The 21,297-nt window shown below is 33.9% G+C and overlaps 1 protein-coding gene across 1 annotated transcript in view; it reads left to right on the plus strand.

Moving 5' to 3' along the window:
• The window catches only part of LRP1B (LDL receptor related protein 1B), a 1,456,161-nt gene that overhangs the window by 474,388 nt on the left and 960,476 nt on the right, over positions 1-21,297 (plus strand). Inside the window, exons 3-4 of the mRNA XM_008695867.2 lie at positions 16,953-17,072; positions 20,926-21,054. Coding sequence (XP_008694089.2) covers positions 16,953-17,072; positions 20,926-21,054 — 249 coding nt within the window. The remainder of the gene's footprint in view (positions 1-16,952; positions 17,073-20,925; positions 21,055-21,297) is intronic.

Genomic DNA, 21,297 nt, shown 5'->3' on the forward strand with positions numbered 1-21,297 from the left:
AAGCAATGAAATATTTTAGAAATTTACTATTTAAAATTATTTTTTTTATTTGAGTATAGTCATTAATTGCAGGTACACAACATACTGATTCAGCAACTCTAAACATTATGCTGTGATCACCACATGTGTGCCTACTATCTGTCACCATACATGCTATTATAATATTATTAAGTATACTCCCTATGGTGTGCCTTTTATGCCCATGACTTATTCATTTCACAACTAGAAGCCAGTATCTCCCACTCCCCTTCACCCATTTTGCCCATCCCCGTACTCCCCTCCCTTCTGGCAGCTCTCATGTTGCTCTCTGTATGTATAGATCTGATTCTGTTTTTTGTTTATTAATTCATTTGTTTTGTTTTTTCAATTTCACATGAGTGAAATCATATGGTATTTGTCTTTCTCAGCCTGATTTATTTCATTTAACATAATACCCTCTGGGTCCATTCATATTGTCACAAATGGCATGATTGTCTCCTTTTTATGGCTGCATAATATTCCATTATGTTTACGTATTCATCTGTTGAAAGACATTTTGGTTGTTTCCAAGGTTTTGGCCACTATAAATAATGCTGATATGAATGTTTATATACAAGTTTTTCAGTGTTCTACTTATCTGGGGTATATATATATAGGAGTAAATTGCTGGAACATATGGCAACTTGAGCATAATTTTTTGAGGAAATGCCAAACTGGTTTCCAAAATGGCTGGATCATTTACATTCCCACCAGGAATGTAATGATGGTTCATCCAATTCCCTACATCCTCCCCAACAGTTGTCATTGTCTATTTTTATGGTAATAACCATTCTTATAAGTATGACGTCTTTTCATTGTGTTTTGATTTGTATTGGCCTGATGAATACAGATCAATAACTATTTATGTATTTATTGGCCATTGTGTAACTTCTTCAGAGAGATGTGGATTCATATCCTTTCCCTATTTTTATATTGGGCTATTTTTATTGGTTATTTAGGTTATTTATATTGGGGTATTCAGTTTATTTTTGAATTATAAAAGTTATTTATAAGAATTATAAAAATTATGTGTTATTTATTGAAGTACAAATTTGTTACTGAGTTTTATTTGCAGCTGTTTCTCCCATTCTGTGGGTCATCTTTTCACTTTCTTAATGGTGTTCTTTGAAGCATACATTTTTTTTAAATTTTATTTTATTTTTTTTACGTTAAGCATGGCTTACCTGTTATTTTTTTCTTTTGTCACTTATGCTTTTGATGCTATATCTAGCAAGGCTTTAAAGATTTACTCCTATGTTTTCTTCTAAGAGTTTTATCATTTAAGCTCTTACATTTAGACCTATAATCCATTTTAAGTTAATTTTTGTATGTGGTATAAGACAGGAATCCAACTTCACTTTTTTTCTTGTTGCACATGAATTTCCAGTTGGCTTAGAGATATTTGCAGAAGAAAAATAAAACAAAAACAAAGAATGAAGAAAAAACTGTAACTTCTCCATTGAATTTTTTGGAACCTTATTAAAAATCTATTGAACATAGCTGTGAGAGTTTATTTCTGGACTCTCAGTTCTGTTCCATTGACCTACATGTCTATCTTCATGGCAGTACCACACTCTCTTGATTATTACAGCTTTGTAGTAAGTTTTGAAGTGGGGAAGTGTGATTTCTTCAACTTTGTCTTCCATTTTGAGATTTTTTTTTTCCTTGCTATCCTGGGTCCTTTGCTTTTCCATATGAATTTTAGATTAACTTGTCAATTTATGCAGAAGAGGAAAGTTACATTTTCCTAGGGATTTCTTTGAATCTGTAGAACAATTTAGAAAATATTGTCATCTTAACATTATTAAGTCTTCTAATCCATAAACATGGTATTCCTTTCTTTTGGTTAAATATTCTTTAATTGATATCAATGATATTTTTTATATTTTAGTGTATAAATCTTACACTTCTTTTGTTAAATGCATTCCTAAGCATTTTATTCTGTTTGGTGCTCTTTGCTAATTCTTAATTTCACTTTTCATTTTCAGACTGTTCATTGCTAATGTATAGAAATACTATATGTTTCTATATATAGGATATATATAGTTCTATATATACATCTCTATCTATCTATCTATCTATCTATCTATCTATCATCTATCTATCTATCATCTATCTATCTATCTAGTCATTCTTCTGATTGTTTCATCTATTGTCATGTTAACCAGATATTCTGTTAGCTCAAATGTATTATGGAGCCCTTCGACTAAATTTTTTCATTTTGGCTATTTTTATTTTCAAATCAGGATTTTCCATTTGATTTATTGTAACAAATTCTGATTTTCTTTTTAATAAGGTACTGTCAGGGCTGCCTTTACTTTTTTTAAATGTTTTTACTGTGGTAACATACACTTGACATTAAATTTACTATTTTCACCACATTTTAGTGTCTAGTTCAGTGGCATTAAGTACATTCAGATTGTGCAACCATCACTACCACCCATATTCTGAATTTTTCAACTCTCCAAACTTGAAATTCCATACAAATTTAACAGTAAATCACTATCTCCTTCCCCAGCCCCTGACAATTACCATCCTACTTTGTCTCTATGAATCCGACTACTCTAAGTACCTCATATAAGTGGAATTATACAATAGTAATCTTTTTGTGACTGGCTTATTACACTGAGCATTATATCTTTGAAGTTTATCCATGTTGGAACATGTGCCAGAATTTTCTTCCTTTCTAAAGCTGAATAATATTCCATTTTATGTATATATCACATTTTGTTTATCCATTCATCATCATGTAATGGCGATATACATTTAGGTTGTTTTTATCTTCTGATTATTTTGAAAGATACTACCATACACATGGGTGTACAAATAAGATGTTCAGATCTCTGCTTTAATTATTTTGGGTATATACCCAGGAATAGAATTGCAGGATTGTATGGTAATTCTGTGTTTAACGTTCTAAGGAACCAACATACTGTTTTCCATAGTGATTGTACTATTTTACATTCCTACCAGTAATACGCAGGGTTCTAATTTCCACATCCTGACAACACTTGTTATTTTCTGTTAGCTAATTTTTTTTAAAGATTTTGTTTGCCTATTTGAGAGAGATAGGGGGAGAGAGGGCACAAGCAAGGGGAGGGGCAAAGGGAGAGGAAGAAGCAGAATCCCCACTGAGCACAGAGCCCAGTGCAAGGCTCCATCCCAGGACCCTAAGATCATGACCTGAGCCCAAGTCAAACGTTTAGTCTGCTACACCACCCAGGTGCTCCTGTTAGCTTATTTTTTTAATAACAGCCATTCTAATGGGTGTGAAGTGTATCTCATTGTGGTTTTGGTTTGCATTTCTCTAATAATTCGTGATTTGGACATGTTTTCATGTGGCTATTGGCAATTTATTTATTTTCTTTGGAGAAATGTCTATTTAAGTTCTTTACCCACTTTTTAATGGGGTTGTCTGATTTTTGTTGTTGAGTTGTAGAAGTCTTTATAAATTATGGATATTAAATCGTTATCAGGTATATAATTTTAAAGTATATTTCTATGTATTTTCTCTCATTCCATGGGTTGCTTTTCCACACTGATAGTCTCTTTTAGTGTACAAAAGTTCTTAATTTTGATGAAGTCCATTTATCTATTTTTCCTTTTGATACCTGTGCTATCACTATCATAGTCTCCTCTTCTTTAAGCAAAATGTTTTTTTAAGCTTTTTTTTTTTTTTTTAGTTTTTTTTTTTTTTTAGTTTTTTTACATATTTACAACAGTTGCTTTGAAATCTTTGTCTGCTTACTTTCACATCTGGGCCCTCTGAAAGGCAATTTCTTTTACTTGTTGTGTTTTGTTTTGTTTTGTTTTTTCCCCTTGTGTATGGGTCACAGGTCCCTGTTTCATTGCATGTCCAATAATATTTTGGTTGAAAACTGGGAATTTTAAATAATATATTTTAACATCTCAGGAGACTATTCTCTGTCCCTAACTGTAGTGGTTGGTGGGATGTGATTGTTTTGCATGTTTAATTTTTTATTATTACTTTGACTAATTCAGTGAAGTTTGTTTCCCACACAGCGTGCAGTCTCTGATGTCACTCCTCATAGGCTATAGCCCTGGTTATGTGCACAGATGACAGTGGCTTTCTAAGGGCACTCTTTGATTGTCTATTCTCCAGACACATTAAGCTGTGTGCCTCTGTTGGTATCACTCAGCAGTTAACACGCACTGATTTTACTGTTTAAAAAAAAGGCATTTTGGAATAAATTTCTCCACAGTTTTACTCAATAAAATTTCGTCCACTTTTCCAAAGTAGGCTTTGAACTTTGTTCCAACTCTAGAAAAGTTTTTCCTCTTAGCCATCCTTTCTCCCCAGTTCTAACTGGCCTATGTTTTAGTTTGCTGCCCCCATGGAGCCATCATCTTTATCTTAATTAATCGCCACCAAAATCTCCATTGATTTTGACACCGCCTTTAGGCTTGAACTTCCCCATACACTGTTCCAAATAAAATCAGTCCCTTTGGGAAGAGTAACACAGCTCTTTGTTCTTCAAATCTGCCATTCATCTTGGGCAGAATCTCTGCATCACTCTGGAGCAGAAGATGGGGACACTGCTCCACTTTTCTCAGTTACAGCTCTGTTTACTAGTGACTTTCTAGGTGGGTGTGGTTGCCTTTGATTTTCTTAGTTTGGGACCTCTGCCTTGTGAATGATTTGGATGAAAACAGCTGTAGCCCAGAATTCTTCATCTGTTTACCTTTTGAGTGTATTACTCCTGTTTTTAATACTGTACCTATTATTCTCCAGGTAAGAATTAGTCTAATTGAGTCTTTTCGGAGAATAAACCTCCAGTGTTCTGCTGCAAGGATGAGGAGGTTTAGCTTTTCCTTTCAACCAATCCTATTTACATCCCCACCCTATCTTATTTCCACTCCCACTTCTTTCGAGGCTATGAAGTGCCTTCAATTGTTGAGCCTTTCCAGGATTTTGGTGTTGTATACATTTGGGTTTTGAGTCTGTTCTGAGGGCTTCCATGTTGTACAACTTGAGTTCCATTCATATGAAAGTTTATTTTAATAGTGCCCCCTGGAGTTGTGCAGTGCACAGTCTATGTGCTTAGACTGCAGCAGCCTTGATCATCATCCCTCTCATCTCCTTCAATCCTTGTCTTAGAAGATTTTACTACCTTAGTACCATAAAGGGCTAAGTTAGTGAACACTCATTTATTGGTTCTTTGCTTCTAAAGTTTTGTGGACATCATTTGTCTGTTTTAGTCTTCTTTCTTATTCTCTTTCTTCTTGTGGACTTGTGCTTTTTTATCCTCATTTTATTGAGGATTTTGCAAAGTGTAGAGGTGAATAGGAGTGCTTAATTGCTGTGTTTAACATAGAGAGAACTTCTTGACGTGATGTCGCATTTTCCTTTGTTCATTCTCATAGTGTTGAACTTGTGTTCAACAGTCCCAAAGTTATTGGTGCCTCCTATGGTCTGGGAATAATAAGGATTTAAGAAGACAATGTTTGTCCCTTAAAGAGAAAAAACCTCTACCTTCACTTTCCAAATAGATTTAGTCACAAGTACTTCTTATCTACTAAATGTTCAGAAATTGCTAGAAGTTATGAATTCCCTGTACAAAAGATGTTTCTTTAGTCATGCTGCCTCACCTCTTCTAACCCAATTGCTACTACTACCTCCATCTTGTTATGTTTGTCTTACATAGGTGTGTAATACACATATAATTAATATGTATATTGTATTTTCACCATATATTCATTTTTTTACTCTTCTACCTCTAGACATGAAAAATCCCATTACTAGATATCTGCATTTTCTACTTGGTAATTGTATTTTTCTCTGGCCCTTGTGGTAAATTTGCTTATTTTTTCCCCTCAAGCATAGTTTCCCATGGTTGCAATTAAATATATTGAACCAGGAAAAGACCTGATATTGGTTAGCTTATTATTAATAAATCTAGCATGCCATCCTTACTGTAAAATCAAATGCAAAACACTAAAACAAGGTGTATAAACCACAGAACAGTTTGGCTTCACCAATCCAATGCACCTAGCACACTCTCAGCTTTCTCTCCCTTCTCTCTCCCTATACTGGTCCAAATCTCACCATTTATATGATACTCTACAAATTATAAAGCTTGTTTACACTCACTGTGTCTTTTAATATTCATAAAATCTTATCCAAACATTTTCTAGGTTGGAAGCTTAAGGCTCAGAAAGGTTAAGAATCTAGTCAATAGTTAAATAGATGGTAAGAGATACCACAAATAGATCTATGTTTTCCACCTTTTAGACTATAGTGAATTTCAAGATAATATGTGTCTCCCATCTCTTCTTCTATATAATAAAAAGCAGAAGTGAAAATTACTGGATTTTATTGGTGGAGATGTTGTTGATGATTATAATGTCAATAATATAACTGCCAACTTCTAATGGGTATTTACAATGTGTCAGACACTAAGGGCTTCTATTGAATCACTGTGTTTAAAACACACATTTCCCTATGAAGTTAGTGATGTCATTATCCTCACATTGCTCTAAGAAGAAAACCCCACACAAGCGTGTATTATCTTCTCATATCCTCTTATAGATGAAACTGAGGTAAACTTTTTTTTTTGCTGTCCAAATCCTTCAAATTATAGGTTATTTAGCAGATTTTGTCAGTGAATATGGAAACCAAGTCTGCCTTTTCATAACATAAAATAAATTAATCTCTTCTCATTTGATTGTGCCTTGGTAACTAGATTTTAATTTTCTATTTAATAAAAATTTCAAAAGTTTCGCATATTGAATTTTGGAATGCTGAATGCCATTTATAGTAAAGGGTTTCAAAAGAAATCAGAACCCAAAGTTGCTAAATTGTTAGAAACGGTGTTATTTGAAGATCCAAAATAAACAGGTCTTTATTCTGTGTTAGCTAATGAGTTGAGATAGTTGGAACTCCTTTGCTGAGTAAACCGTTGGTTTGCAACATGATATAAAATGGAAAAATATCTTAGGTTGGTACAGTACACTCTCAAGTTGTTGTTGTTACTTTGGTTTAGCTTTTGTTTATACATTTCAAAGCATATGTTTATACATTTCAAAGCATATCTCAAAGTTGTATTCCTGGTGTAGATGGAGAAATATATGAGAAAATAGCATGAAAAGCAAGAGTAGTAAAATCCCTTTCCCAGACAGTAAATAAGAGAATAAAAGAATATGTGTGCAGAGAAGACATGCACTCTTAATCTTCTGAGGTAGAAGTAATACAGATCAGGTCCATTCATGTTCCAGTGAGAATTATTTATAAGGCCCTAACCAGGTGAAAGGAGAGCAAAGGTTACTCTGGCTGAGTAACCACTTCTTAGAAACATCTCAGCAGTATAGAGGGAAGAGTAAAAAAATATATATTTTATATAAATATTTATAAATAATATATATTATATATTAAACTTTTATATATAAATTAATTTAAAATATATTTTTAAATTAATTTATTTATTATATTTTTAAATTAATTTATTTATTTTAGAGAGAGAGAGAGTATGTGAGAGGAGGGGGAGGAGTAAAAGGAGAAAGAATTGTTTTCTTTCTCTCTTTCAAGCAGACCCCCATGCCAAACATGGAACCCAATGCCAGGCTTGATCCCATGACCCAGTGACCATGACCTGAGCTGAAAGCAAGAGTGCAAGGCTCAACTGTCTGAGCCACCCAGGCATCCTATGAAAATACTTATTAAACATATAGCTATGTTCATCATATAAACTAGGTGTATTTCAGCAAGCAATTGTCTCATTAAGTTACTAATTATCCATAAATGAAATAATGTACAACTACCAAAAAGGATGTTGAGTGCACATGTACACACACACGAACATTATTAAAAAGAAAAAAAAAATATGTAAGCTGTTATAAACCCCAGATTCAATTCAGAGAATATTTTCTCAAACCACGTGATTAGCCTACAGCTTCCACCTAATAATAATACACCTAAATTATAGAGAATTTTGCTTTTCCTTGTTGAAAGAGTAGTAAATCCTTATGCAATATTAATATGCAAAATTAAAATTATGAAATGACAGTTTTTCATGTCCATTTATTAAATAGGATGTACATATATATGTACACATATATATGTACATATTCCTTCTCAAAACTCAATAAGAAAACAACCTAATAAAAAGTGGGTAAGGTTTAAACAGACACATCACCAAAAATATATGAAAAATACGTGAATATATAAAATATATATGAAAAGATGTTCATTATCATTAGTCATTAGGAAAAGCAGACTAAAAGCACAATAAGGTACCATTACATACCAAATAAAGTGACTAAAAATTAAAATTAAAAGCTGATGATAACTAGTATTGTGCAGAAGGCCAAGCAGCTGGATGATTCATATATTGATAGTGGAAATGCAAAGTGGAACAGCTACTTGGGAAAACAATTTCATAGTTTCTTATAAACATCATTTTACCATATAAACCAGCAATCTCAGATTTACTCAAATGAAATGATAACCTGTATTTACCTGAAATTGTATGTGAATGTTTATAGCAACTTTATTCAACTCTAGAAGTGACTTAAATATCTGTCACTTATGAAATGGGTAAATAAACTGAGATACACTCATATAATGAAATACTATTCAGCAATAAAAAGGAGGGAACTACTGATAAGGTACTATGGCTGAGTCTCAAATACATTATGCTAACTAAAGATGCTACAGGCTGGATGATTCCATTTATATGACATGCTGGAAAAGGCAGAACTATTGAGATGTAAAAAGACCAGTGATTGCCAAATCTGGCAGTGGGGAAATGAATTGGCTATAGAAGGGCAGAGGACAATATCTTGGGATAAGGGTCCTGTTCTGTATCTTGATGGTGCTGTTGGTGTTATTGGAAAAACTAGATGTGTTTTTCAAAACTCACAGAACTGTACATAAAAAGAATGAATTTTATTGTAAGTAAATTTATACCATGACAACAAAAATAGAACTAAAAATAATATCTAAAAAAATGTGCCTTAATGTTGTATCTTTATATATAAGAACACCCTGAAAATTTGAAGCCAGGACTATAGTTTAGCGCTAAGCAAAGAATTCTGAAGAAATCCACATTAGTAGTCATAAGCAGCAGCCTAATCTCTGCAAGCCAGCTCACACTGCATTTTACTAGGCCAAGGAAACAGGGGTGAGAGGATGAATGATGTGACACAAATTATCACCATTCTAAATATGTCAAGCATACGTCCTGCTGACAAGAGGTTCTATCTGGCATGGTAAGTAGCTGCATCAGCTTTTCAATCTCCAACTATAAAAAGTGACTGAAATACTTTTTTAATGTACTACGTAAGGAAATGATTTTTTTCCCCTTAGAACTATGATTATAGGGGCGCCTGGGTGGCACAGCGGTTAAGCTTCTGCCTTCGGCTCAGGGCGTGATCCTGGCGTTATGGGATCGAGCCCCACATCAGGCTCCTCCGCTATGAGCCTGCTTCTTCCTCTCCCACTCCCCCTGCTTGTGTTCCCTCTCTCGCTGGCTGTCTCTATCTCTGTCGAATAAATAAATAAAAAAAAAAAACCTTTAAAAAAAAAAAAAAAGAACTATGATTATAGTTGTTGGTTAAAAGGCATTTTTGTATAAGCCAAATTCAAGGAGTGATTTGATTACAAAAATTGAGAATTAAACATTATCTCATTTTATAAAATAATGTCTCCAATAACTTATGTATTTAGAAAGTGCCTATATTTTTTGGTATTTCCAAAGAATTAATAAAAGTTCTAATTTCCTCTCAGGGAGAAACATGTAACCTGGAAGGACATGAATAGAGTAGCACAGTTGTGTTCTCACTGTCCTGCTAAGTCCAGTACATCAATGTGAATTGTGATCAATGTGAATTGTTCCATTATAGGTGATAAAGGCAGCCAGCATAATGCTACTGACCACCATGGATTGAGCCAATGGCTACATATATTAGACTGAAAACAGTGGTTCTCTGGCTTAGGAATACTTACATAAACTAAACTAATGAAGGGGGAACCTCCTAAGAGTAGTAACTTGTAATTTTTGAAATCTGGTTATCCACTTCAAATTGCCTTTTCTACTGTCCTGTATTTACTCTGAGGCGGGTTAGCAAAATTTATCTGTATGTTTTCTAAATCATAAACCAGCATACGTTTGTGGAAATGTGTTCTAAATCCCAATGCTGTTAAAAAATCCTAACAACTCCTTAAGACTATGCAGATTAGCATAAGTATTTGGTAAAAATGTCTCATTTGATTTATTAATTGGTCATATTTTATAGAAACCAGTTAGCCAGTATAGAAAAATTTTCATTTCCAACGGTTAGTATTCCCCTGTTGGCGATTTTTCATTCAGGAAAAGATTTTAGGAGAATTTACCAAAAAAATAAAAGTACCTCCATGAAAAGTTATTGAACAATGCACAAGTGATTTGGGGGCAAAATTAGAACTATGTCATGTAACACCCAAAATTGAAGGCATGAAAGAGAAAATCTTTCTATTATAAAAGGAAACATACCTCCAAATTACTTGAAACTTATATAAATTATGGCAAGAATACTGACAGTAGATATAAATTAAATGGTAACATGATAAAAAATAAGAATACAAAGAATTACATGTGTCAGGCAATATTTTAAGAACTTTGCATGATTTACCTCATTTAAGCCTCACAATAACCCTATGAGGTAGTTTCTATTATTTATCCCCATTTTAGAGATAAGGAAAAGTACATATAAAGAGCTTAATTCATCTGCGCATCACCGTAATATCATGTAAAAACAACCCTGGCACGTCAGGGGTTGAATGCAACAAAAAATCCAAATTTTCACTCATATCAACATCCAAAAGGGTCATCAATGGATGCTTACGATTTCAGGCCCCCTCCAGTTTAGGCCTGTTGGCACAAGGCTCTGTGAGTCTTCTGCTGACTTCTTTTCATCCAGAGGGCTGACAAATGAGTGAAGACAGAGTAGGAGATCATCGTCAGAATGCTTTAGAGCCCAGGTCAGAAAGTAACACTCACTAATTTTGCATATATTGCATTATCTAGAAGCCAGATATATGGCTTCAACCTAATGCAAGTCAACTGGGAAAATTAATCTTTTTATTTGCTCAGGAAGAGGAAACAGGATTGGTGACCATTAGTTTTTTGCCACACTCACATAGTCTGAAATTAGTAAAACCAGGTTTGGAGCTTAGGTACTCTAGCTCCAGTGTTTAAGGCCTTAACTCTACTATGACTCAGGAAAAAGAAACAAAGTGGTGAAAGAGATAGGAGATTTAGTATGAAATAATTTTCTATCCTTCTAGAATCCTTGTTGCTATTTATTAGTAATACAAATCTAGAAATATATTTCTTGAATCTATTTCTAAGTTAAAGAATGGCTTAGAAGCTTAGTGCCTCAAAGTTACCCATTGCTTGTAAGCTGTTCACTTGCATTTGATTTTTATAATCTCCTATACAACTTTGAAAAAAAGCATAAGAAAGATTCTTTAAATACCACAGAATGGAGTGGATCTGTGTTAGGAGAGTCCCCATCAGAGAATTAGATTTGATTCCTGAAATAATAGCTTCTCTCCTTTCATTAAAAAAGACACTTTTCTTTTATGATAACACTGAGAAATATAGATCAAATACCATATTACATTTCTGGATTCAGGGGCGCCTGGGTGGCTCAGTCTGTTAAGTGTCTGCTTTCCGCTCAGGTCATGATCCCAGGGTCCTGGGATCAAGTCCTGCATCAGGCTCCTTGCTCAGCAGGGAGCTTGCTTCTCCCTCTGCCTGCCACTCTGCCTGCTTGTGCTCTCTCTCTCTCTCTCATTCTGTCAAATAAATAAAATCTTAAAAAAAAAAAGTCTGGATTCAGACTTGCGTATTTCATTACCTTAGATGCTAGTGGTCTTCCTACTTCAATCTAAGATCCAAACCAGTGATAATGTTACATGAACCAATGAGCATGCATCATGTAAAGCACTCTATGAAGACTGATAATTCAAGTACAGAATTTCGCTTCTACCCAAATAAGCTTTCTAACAAAATTAATCGGATGCATTTTTAATTATCTACATAAGCATAATAGTGTTGCATGTAATTAAGCATAAATGGTAAGCAGCTCAAATAGAAAACATTGCAGTAATTAGTATTGGTTTCCCAGAGTTAAGCCAAATTTTAAATTTTGTTTTTCATGTTGTTAGTTCTTCATAATTCTTCACGATCTGTTAGAAGAATCACTATTTACCATTTCACCTGATATCGTGTTTCAGTCTCTTTGAACATACACACGAGTTCTCATTTGATGAACCACAAACTGAGTAGCCCTTGTCTCTCTTGCTATTTTCAACTGCTAGACCCCACCTAACACTCAAAACCATGTATGAGGTCCAGTCTTTCATACCCAGTTTTTCCCCATTTTCTGTCATTTTTCCTTAATTCTTCCCATCACTATCCCCATATTGGTAACTATTTTCAGTAGGCATATTCCAGATATTTCAAGATCTCAAGAGAGAGCAAAAATATGAAACGAAGGGTCTGTGGATTTTGTACTTTGACTTGAGAGGGAAAACAAGGAATTGGGCTATAGAAATCATATGGAGAAAAATAATACATTTAAGGTACTGAGCTAACATGCCTGCCTTAAGGTTCAGACTAAATAAATTAGGTAAAACCCCTACTTGTATTCTCTTTATCTCATAATGTATTTAATTATTTTCTATGAGAAACCTTTCCTATTTCCACTTTCTGTTCCAACCCCTTACTACTACATTTATCTCTATCCTCTCTGTTCCATTGAAACCTTTTTTAAAGGTCTTAATTGATCCTATTAGAAAATGCAATGCATTTTTTAGGCTTCATCCAAGAATATTTCCTAAGGATTTAACATTTATTGTTCTACTTAACTTCCATAAACTCTTCTTCCTCTTTAGATTTTTTGAAGCTTTTCAGCTTCTCCCACCTAAATATTTGATTCCTTCTCCATTTTCTTTAGTTGACAGTTCCTCTTCTGCTTGCCTTTCACATGTAAAAGTTCCCTGGGGCTTATTTGTATTATAGATATTCCTTATAAGGGATGATTCTTTTCTTTTCAGGCTTTAATTACCTACTTTACGTCTGTGACTTCCAAAGCTACATCTCCAGTCCAGACTTCTCTTCTTAGACTCAAATTCTCAACTTTCTCCTGGCCATTCTTGTCAACATTTGAAACTAAACAGTCAAAGGGAAACTTAGTATTTTCCTCCAAACTTCTAGTTCTCCTGTTATTCTTAATTCATTTTATTGGTACTATTAACTTACTGTCATTATGCTTTCACCAAGTGTTTGTCCATCCATTCATGTAAATCTTCATAGTCTTAACTTCTGCCTTTGCCATGTCTAGTTTTTTAGATAGCTTTTCTTCCTTCACGTAATTTCACTCATCTTTCTCCCTGCTATTAGGTACTAATGAACACTTCTGTCCTCAATTACTAGCAATGGCTCTCATTATCAAAACAGAAAAGTCTTCTTAATCTAAGAATTAATCCACTTTGACTTGGCTCCAAACAACAATTCCAGCACCATTTCCTGCCACATCAAACACTGTGGCTTAGCCACACATAGTTATTTATCATTGCATGTATTTCTTGTGCTTTCCTGTCTTTTAATCTATTTTCTCATATTGTCTTCTTTATCTGGAATGCACTTTCATAAGTTTTGGGTACTGAACTCTTCTTATCTTCTAAATTTTAGCTTAAACTTAACTTTTTTCACAACTATTTTCCATATTATCTATTCTTGTTTTCAGTCTCTGGAAGACTCCTTCTCTTTCCAGCTCATATCACTTGTATTTTTATTTAGCATATGTATTTTCCTACTTCGTTTGCATTGTTATCCTTCCCACCTAACCCCACCCACTTTCACACTCATGTTGTTAATTCCTTAATTTGTCTAAAATAATTTTGCATGTGTAGAACCCCAGCAGAGTGCTTAGCATTGACTAGGTGCTCAATCAACGTTGAACTAAAGTAGCATATATATTCAAGGCAATTTTGGACTGATTCCACCATAATCAAACAAGATATGACAACTCAATTACCTAATTTAAAGATGTAAATGAACTAACTTTAGGACCTAGTTTAATTTAATGGACTAGAAATGACACCTGAGAGTGTTAATCCTCATCGTAGAATTAAGCTATTTCATTGATTCATTTGTCCTATAAAAATTATAAAACACTTTATCTATAGCACACTACTAAACCTAGAATGATAAATAAAAATAAAAATAAAATACACCATCACCATATTGTACATTGGGAATAGGAGGCATTATTAAAAACAGGCTCTGTAGGCAGACTGACCTTGTTTTGAATGACAGTTCTGTCATATATATTTGCTGTATAATCTTGGGATAATTATTAACCATCAGTTCCCTCCTCTGTAAAATGTAAGTTACAATAATATCTGCAAGTTTGACTGTTATGAGGTTTCAAAGAGATTGCATGTTTAAAGAACTTGATGTATGTTAGGTTTATAATTTGTAGCTATAGATACTAGTGAGGGAAACTAAAATGTAAATAGGTACCATAATGCAAAGCAAAAATGTCATAATTTCCAAGGAACCATTTATTCTGTATTTTTTATTGATAATGTATTTTTACAGACCAAGTTATCACTCTTTGTACATTACACAAATATTAACATTGTATTAGAATATAATTAACGATGAGCCAAAATACAAGCTTACAGATCAGATATAGTTGATCTGCATATTGGTTGAATTTATGTCAAGGAAACAGAAATTGTTCTGGGTATTTCAAGGAGAAAGAAATTTAATAAAAAGTATTGATTGTAATCAGAGCAGTGAAAACAAGTTATGGTACTGGCAGTTATGTTCCAGTGAAAGGCGACGCCATGATACTTGAGTATCCACAAGAGTGTGGAGCTCTGGAAGCAACACAATGCATGTGTATCAGAAAGTAAGTAACTGTCAAATACTGCTGATAGGTCAAGTAAGATGAGGACTGAAAAAAGGTCACAGCACTTACCAACATCAAAGTCATTGAAGGCATTTATGTAAGCAGTTTCTGTGGAGCAATGGAAGTGAAAGCTTGATGGAGTGGGTTTAATACAGAAACAGAGAAGAAAAGCAAGGGTATGGATTATTTTTGTAAATTGTGTTATTAAGAGGAACAGAGAAATTGGGCGAAGATGACTAGTAGAGGAAGTGAGGTCAAGGTTCTTTGTTTTTAAGTTGGGGAAAAGTGAGAGCATGTTTGATGCTGAAAACAAGCTAATATGGGGTCAGAAAACTTTCTGTATGGGGCTGTAGTAAATACTTTAGGCTTTGTGGGTCATAGGTCCCTGAGGCAACCAGTCACCTATGCCTTTGTAGTGTAAAAGCAGCCATAGGCAATATGTAAACAAATACGCATGACTATATTCCAAAAATTTTTAATTGTCAAAAAGAGATGGGCTCTTGGGGCGCGGGGGTGGCTCAGTAGGTTATGCGGCTACCTTCGGCTCAGGCCATGATCTCAGGGTCCTGGGGTCGAGCGCTGCGTCTGGCTCCCTGCTCAGGGAGAGTCTGCTTCTCCTCTCCCTCTGTCTTTCTCCCCAGCTTGTGCACACTCTCTCTCTCTTTCTCTCTCAAATAAATAAATAAAATATTTTTTTTAAAGAGAGATGGGCTCTTGTTTTATCTAATATAAATTATTTTAAAAATGATAATGAGTGGAAGCAGAGAATAGCTGAAGTGATATCCTTGAATAGATGAGAGAGGATGGGATTTGTGTACAGAGAATGGAGTTAGGCTTTGATTATGAATTCAACCAAGTTTGAAAAGCAAAGACAAGAATACGCAGAAGTAGGTAAATGTGAAGCATAAATCTATGGAAAATCTCTTTGCTTCGGTTATCTCACAAAAAGTAGGGAGCAAGATCATAATATGTGAGTTACCATTAGGAAGAAGATTTGGGGTTTTAAGAAGGGAAAATGAATGAAATAATTGCATGAAAGTTGAAAAATAATTGGGCTAAGAAAATACTTTAGATAGCAAAATAGCAAATTTTCCATTTGGAATGTTCTGGCTGTTCTTTTCTACATTGGACCATTCATATACTTTTATCAGAATTTATTTTTTTTCTGAGGCACCAACTAAACTTGTAGCATTATCAATATATTTTGAATCATTTAACTTTAATCTTCAAAACCCTTATTTTTCTCCCCAGGGGAAAAAGAGATTGTTGCAACCCATTAATACCTCTATTTTCAGACAGCAAAATCAGTCAAACATTTTATCCATATATTTTTCTAGTTTAGCAAATCTTATTCCTGTTGGAAATTATTTGTGCAATGAATATGCTTCTGTCACTTCATCTCTGTTTCATCCATTTATCATATTGAATTCTAATCTACTCTGAGGGTTTGCTAACTTTTGCTTCAATGATGTATTTGCTCTGAAAGAGTTCAGATATAATGAAATGTATTATGTCCAGTATTTGTCTAATATTTTGTCACCAGTGAAAGATAAATTATTGAAATGGAATATATTCACATTGATTGTTATGAAGGTTACACATGGATTATAAATCAAAACAAATCCTTAAAAGATAGAAAATCAATTGATATGTCAGATAAGTAATGCATAAATGTTGAAATCAACCACTGAGTTGACATTTTTCCTCTTGAAATAATTTAATTTACCAGAATTTGAAAAGATTTGTGACTTTGAACGTACATAATAAGCTAAAAGTGAAAGACCGAACCTCTGAAATTTTGTTAACAATACTTCGAACAAATACAAGCAACATATTTTAGAGGGAATAGATATTTGTTTTCTCAGCCAATTGCAGAAATTGTCAAGGAGACCAATCAGAACTATATTATTGTGGTTATGCCCTGAGTAAATATTAGCAATATTTAAATTTAAATAGGATGCAAGTGTGCACAGTTATATTGACATAGTGTCTTTGTTTTTCTTCTCCAGAACTGTTACCCAATTGCCAGCAGTTGAATTGTCAGTATAAATGTGCAATGGTCAGAAACAGTACAAGATGTTACTGTGAGGATGGATTTGAAGTAAAAGAAGACGGAAGAAGCTGTAGAGGTAAGTATGACCTGTGAGTTTATTCATTTCTTTTTTTTTTACAAAAGCTTAGTTAACAGAAATTAATAAAGTATCTTTGAGCACTTACCATGTGCTTCACACAGTGTTTATGCTAACATTTTTTTGTTTCTTGAGATTTAAAAGATGATACTCCAACATAAATCATACACATTAAGTAACAGATACGCATTTTTACCGATCAGTTTTCAATTCATATTTCCATATGAATTTCCATATTTCCATATTCCCAAATACGGGAAATGTCAACAATGGGAAGTGGTTTGGGTTAACCATGAAAACATCGGATTTTACAGTTTTAACTTCCTAGATGTTTTCTGCCAGTGATACAGCTGCACTGTAGTAGACATTTGTTATTAACTAAGTTGGGTTAATAATATCATGCAACGTTCTTTACAAGTTTTCCATTTTTTTTTGCATTGGTAATTCTGGCAGTTGGCATTTTATCAATAGCAATAATGAACATAAACGTATTTATGTGTATTTTTAATGTCTTAATTCTTGCTTCTGTGAATGCTCCACGGCACGTTTACTCTCTGAAATGACTCCGCTCTGCCATACTGAACAATTCTAGGTTACTTCTCCATTCTATTAACTTCTATCATATATATGTTAGTGTATGTATATAAATCTGATATATCCGTAATACAAATAATACATTATTTTATATAGTATTTAGAATTTATATAGAGAAAACATAAAATATAGAATCTATATATAAAATCAAAGAATATTTGCATTGCTACAGCCACTAATAAACAGACTGTTTTACAAAGAAATTGGTGCTATGCCAATTGCTTTAAACCCTTGCTTTAATATTACTACTTTTACCTAGAAACAGAATCTTAAAGTTGAAAGAGTCCTCAGAGAGAATATTGTTCAAAATTCTAATGACAGAGGTGAGAAAAGCTAGATCCTGAGAAATTAAGTGACTTACTTAAGTCCTACACATCTTCTTAGTAATAGACTTGGGACTAAAGCTCCAGTCTGCAGAGTCCACTTATTCCTGTCTTGTAGAGGTTCATTGCTTTTTAATGTACATCTGGGGCTTGAATTTTTCATTTGTTGTTTTTTTGTTTTCTGCATAATACAAATATTATAGAAACATTTGTTATTAAATATTTGTTAGACTCAGAGGCCATTTAGTCTGACAATAGGTGGACCAAACGGGTATATTTATTTGACTCACACCAATTTTAAACCAACATTTAAAAATCAGAATATTTCACACCAAAGTTCAGACTATCTGAAAAAAAAAATCAGAATATCTTGCAACATTTGACACCTTATAAACACCAAAGTCAGCCATATATGAATAGTACTTCTGCATGCATGCACACATGCATGCAATTTCCAGTTCAAAAGAGCTTTTTTCATTCACACGGGGAGGCTAATATACCTATTCAGCATCCTTACCCTTTTGCTACCCTTACCCTGAGTCCTATAGGAGTCAGGATTTTTAGCTCCTTTTGCATGGATCTCTTTCTCCCCAGTCTCCTAATTAAATCCATAAAAATACCCATAATCAATATCTTCTTTTGAACATTAATAAGGAATTACACATCAATTAGTCCTGGAGGTCACCACTGAAAGAGGAGCTCTTTTCACTTTCTCTGCGCCGCTGGATGGCCAGATCTGAGCGTCATTTATGCTTTCCTGAAGCCATATTTCCAGGGAATTTTCTGTCCTTAGAGGAAGAAAGAAGGCACATTATAAGTAATGACATGCCTATTCCTTTGCAGTCAATTTTGTGGAGTTACAAGCATGTCATAGCAGTGCATTCTGGCTAAGAAGAACAACAAGAACAAAAAAGTCATTACTCATATTGCTCTCCCGGATAGCATAAGCATGTCAGAAAAACTAAAATAGGAATCAATAACATTAAAGTTGAAAAATCTGTGAAAATGGAGAAGAATCATTTCTGCCACTAGGGGCCAGATTTTACCAAATGCAAGATTTAATTTCTTTCATTATCACTGTAAACTTAGCTTCAAAAACTATCCTTTTTTTTCCCCAAAGCAACTTACTTCAAACAAACCATCCGCTAATGCAAGCTGTTATATGAAGCCAAAGAAATCTGAGAAAAGTGCAAATTAATGCCATACAAATGCATAGTTTCCCAATTTAAATGGCCCCTTAACTACTCAGGAATATTTTTGCTTTTCCTTAGTAAACTCTTTTCTTAGCTGGTGTTCAGAGAGTGGGCTGAGAGTTCCCACCCTTTAATCATGCGTTTGGTCTTTCTGGTGAGGACCCCCCCCATCCTGGCATTATCTAGTGGCCCCATCCTGAGTCACCTCGTTGTCATAGACTAAGGTATATTCCAAAGAGGTTCATAAATAACAAAAGACACTCCTATTGCTCAGAAAATTGCAAGGGCTTTAGGAACTCTGTGCCAGAAACTCAGGATAAAGACCAAATACATATTTTTATTATACCACTTATTCTTATTTTAGTATAGCACCATTCATTTCCATCTATCCAGCCTTCACATGTTGTCTCTTCTAGTTCTTAAACATTTCAGTCTATTCTCTCTTCTCCATCTGTCCTACCACTGACTTAGTTCAAAATATAATGGCATTAAAATACAATTTCTTGTGTGAAATTAGCACATAACTAATTTTCTAGGACCTCTTCTCTGCTGTCACCAATCCATTTTTTATTTGTGTTTATTTAGTTTCAAAATATAAACTTGATTATATGGTTCATTTAATTAATGCTTTCCCAATGCCTATGCATAATGTACAACCCTTTACTTTAGCATACAAATAGCTTCATTATCTGGCCCCCAAACCACTTTCCCAGTGCCATCCCTTATCTTCCTCCTTAGCTGCCCTTATTCCACTTGACCTCTTATACACTTTTGAAATCCCTACTATGTCATCCCAATATTATTTCACATGCTATTTTAACTGGAATTCCCCTTTCCATCTTATCCCTTCTTATTGAATCTGAGAAAATCCAAATCATCCTTTAAATCCAAGTCAGTATGCAGCCTTCACTTAATATTCTCCCTCTGATTCTGAGAAGTTCACTTCCCTGTGTTTCTATCATAAATGGAGTTTGCCTGTATTGTAAAGAAATGCATAGACTTAAAATTATATTTCACTAAGCTTGTTTCACTTAGAGGTAGGAACCATGTGTTATCAATTTTTGTTTCTTCAGGGATTAGTAGAGTGCATGGTACACAGACAGACTGAATATACATTTGTCCAAGTTAGCAGCTGACCTATTTTTTTTTTTCCTGGTTGGTTACAAATCATTAAGTACTTGCTTTTTATAGAGATTTGAACAAGATTCAGGAGGAAGGAGAGGAAGGATGTAAGGAATAGAAGGAGGATCATAGATATTAAGATAAAATTTAGGATGAAATTTTTCTTTTCAACGAGTGCTTAATAGTTTCTTCTTTTTGATCTAGTGAAGGAGATTTACATAGCTGGGCTCAGAACTCTTCATCTGTCCATTGAAAACCATGTTACCAGACTAATTCTTTATTAAAATAGTGAAAAAGTCATAAACACTAGAACCATTCAACAAATATTCTTTGGAGTACATTTTACATCTTTGTAAAAATATCCAAGTACTTCTAGCCTTAATATTATCTTTTAAAATCAAAGATTAGATACTAAGTTTGATCTTTTATCTCTGTAACTATTAAAGCAACATAGAATTTTGACTTTCAGTTAGTTTGCTTTTGAAAAGACTTATTGCATTTGGTTCTTCCTTTCTAAAATAATTATCTATTTCCAAAATTTGAAAAAAAAAGTTTTCTTCTAGGAAAAAAAAAATACCCAATAATAAATCTGCTTAAAAATGATGCCCATTTTCCTTGTAGATCAAGATGAATGTGCTATCTATGGTGCGTGCAGCCAGACCTGCATAAATACGTATGGATCCTATGCCTGCAGTTGTGTGGAGGGCTACATAATGCAGCCAGACAACAGATCTTGCAAAGCCAAAAATGGTAAGTTATCATTTTTTTTGGCCTTTTAGAATTTATTTCCTTTTTGCAGCCCCCTTTCACTAGAAATATAGTAGAGTACTATGGACTTGGAAGAAATAGATTTTTCTTTCATTTTAATTCACTGATCCATACCTAAAAATCCAGAGCAGTCATTTCAGTCACTGATCATTATAAAACTCCTTCCATTACAGGAAGTTTCTAGTTTTGAAACCTGTTCAAAGGAAATGGATTAATTGATTTGAA

This window comes from Ursus maritimus, unplaced genomic scaffold, assembly GCF_017311325.1.
Source record: "Ursus maritimus isolate PB19 unplaced genomic scaffold, ASM1731132v1 scaffold_1, whole genome shotgun sequence".
Lineage (NCBI taxonomy): Eukaryota > Metazoa > Chordata > Mammalia > Carnivora > Ursidae > Ursus > Ursus maritimus.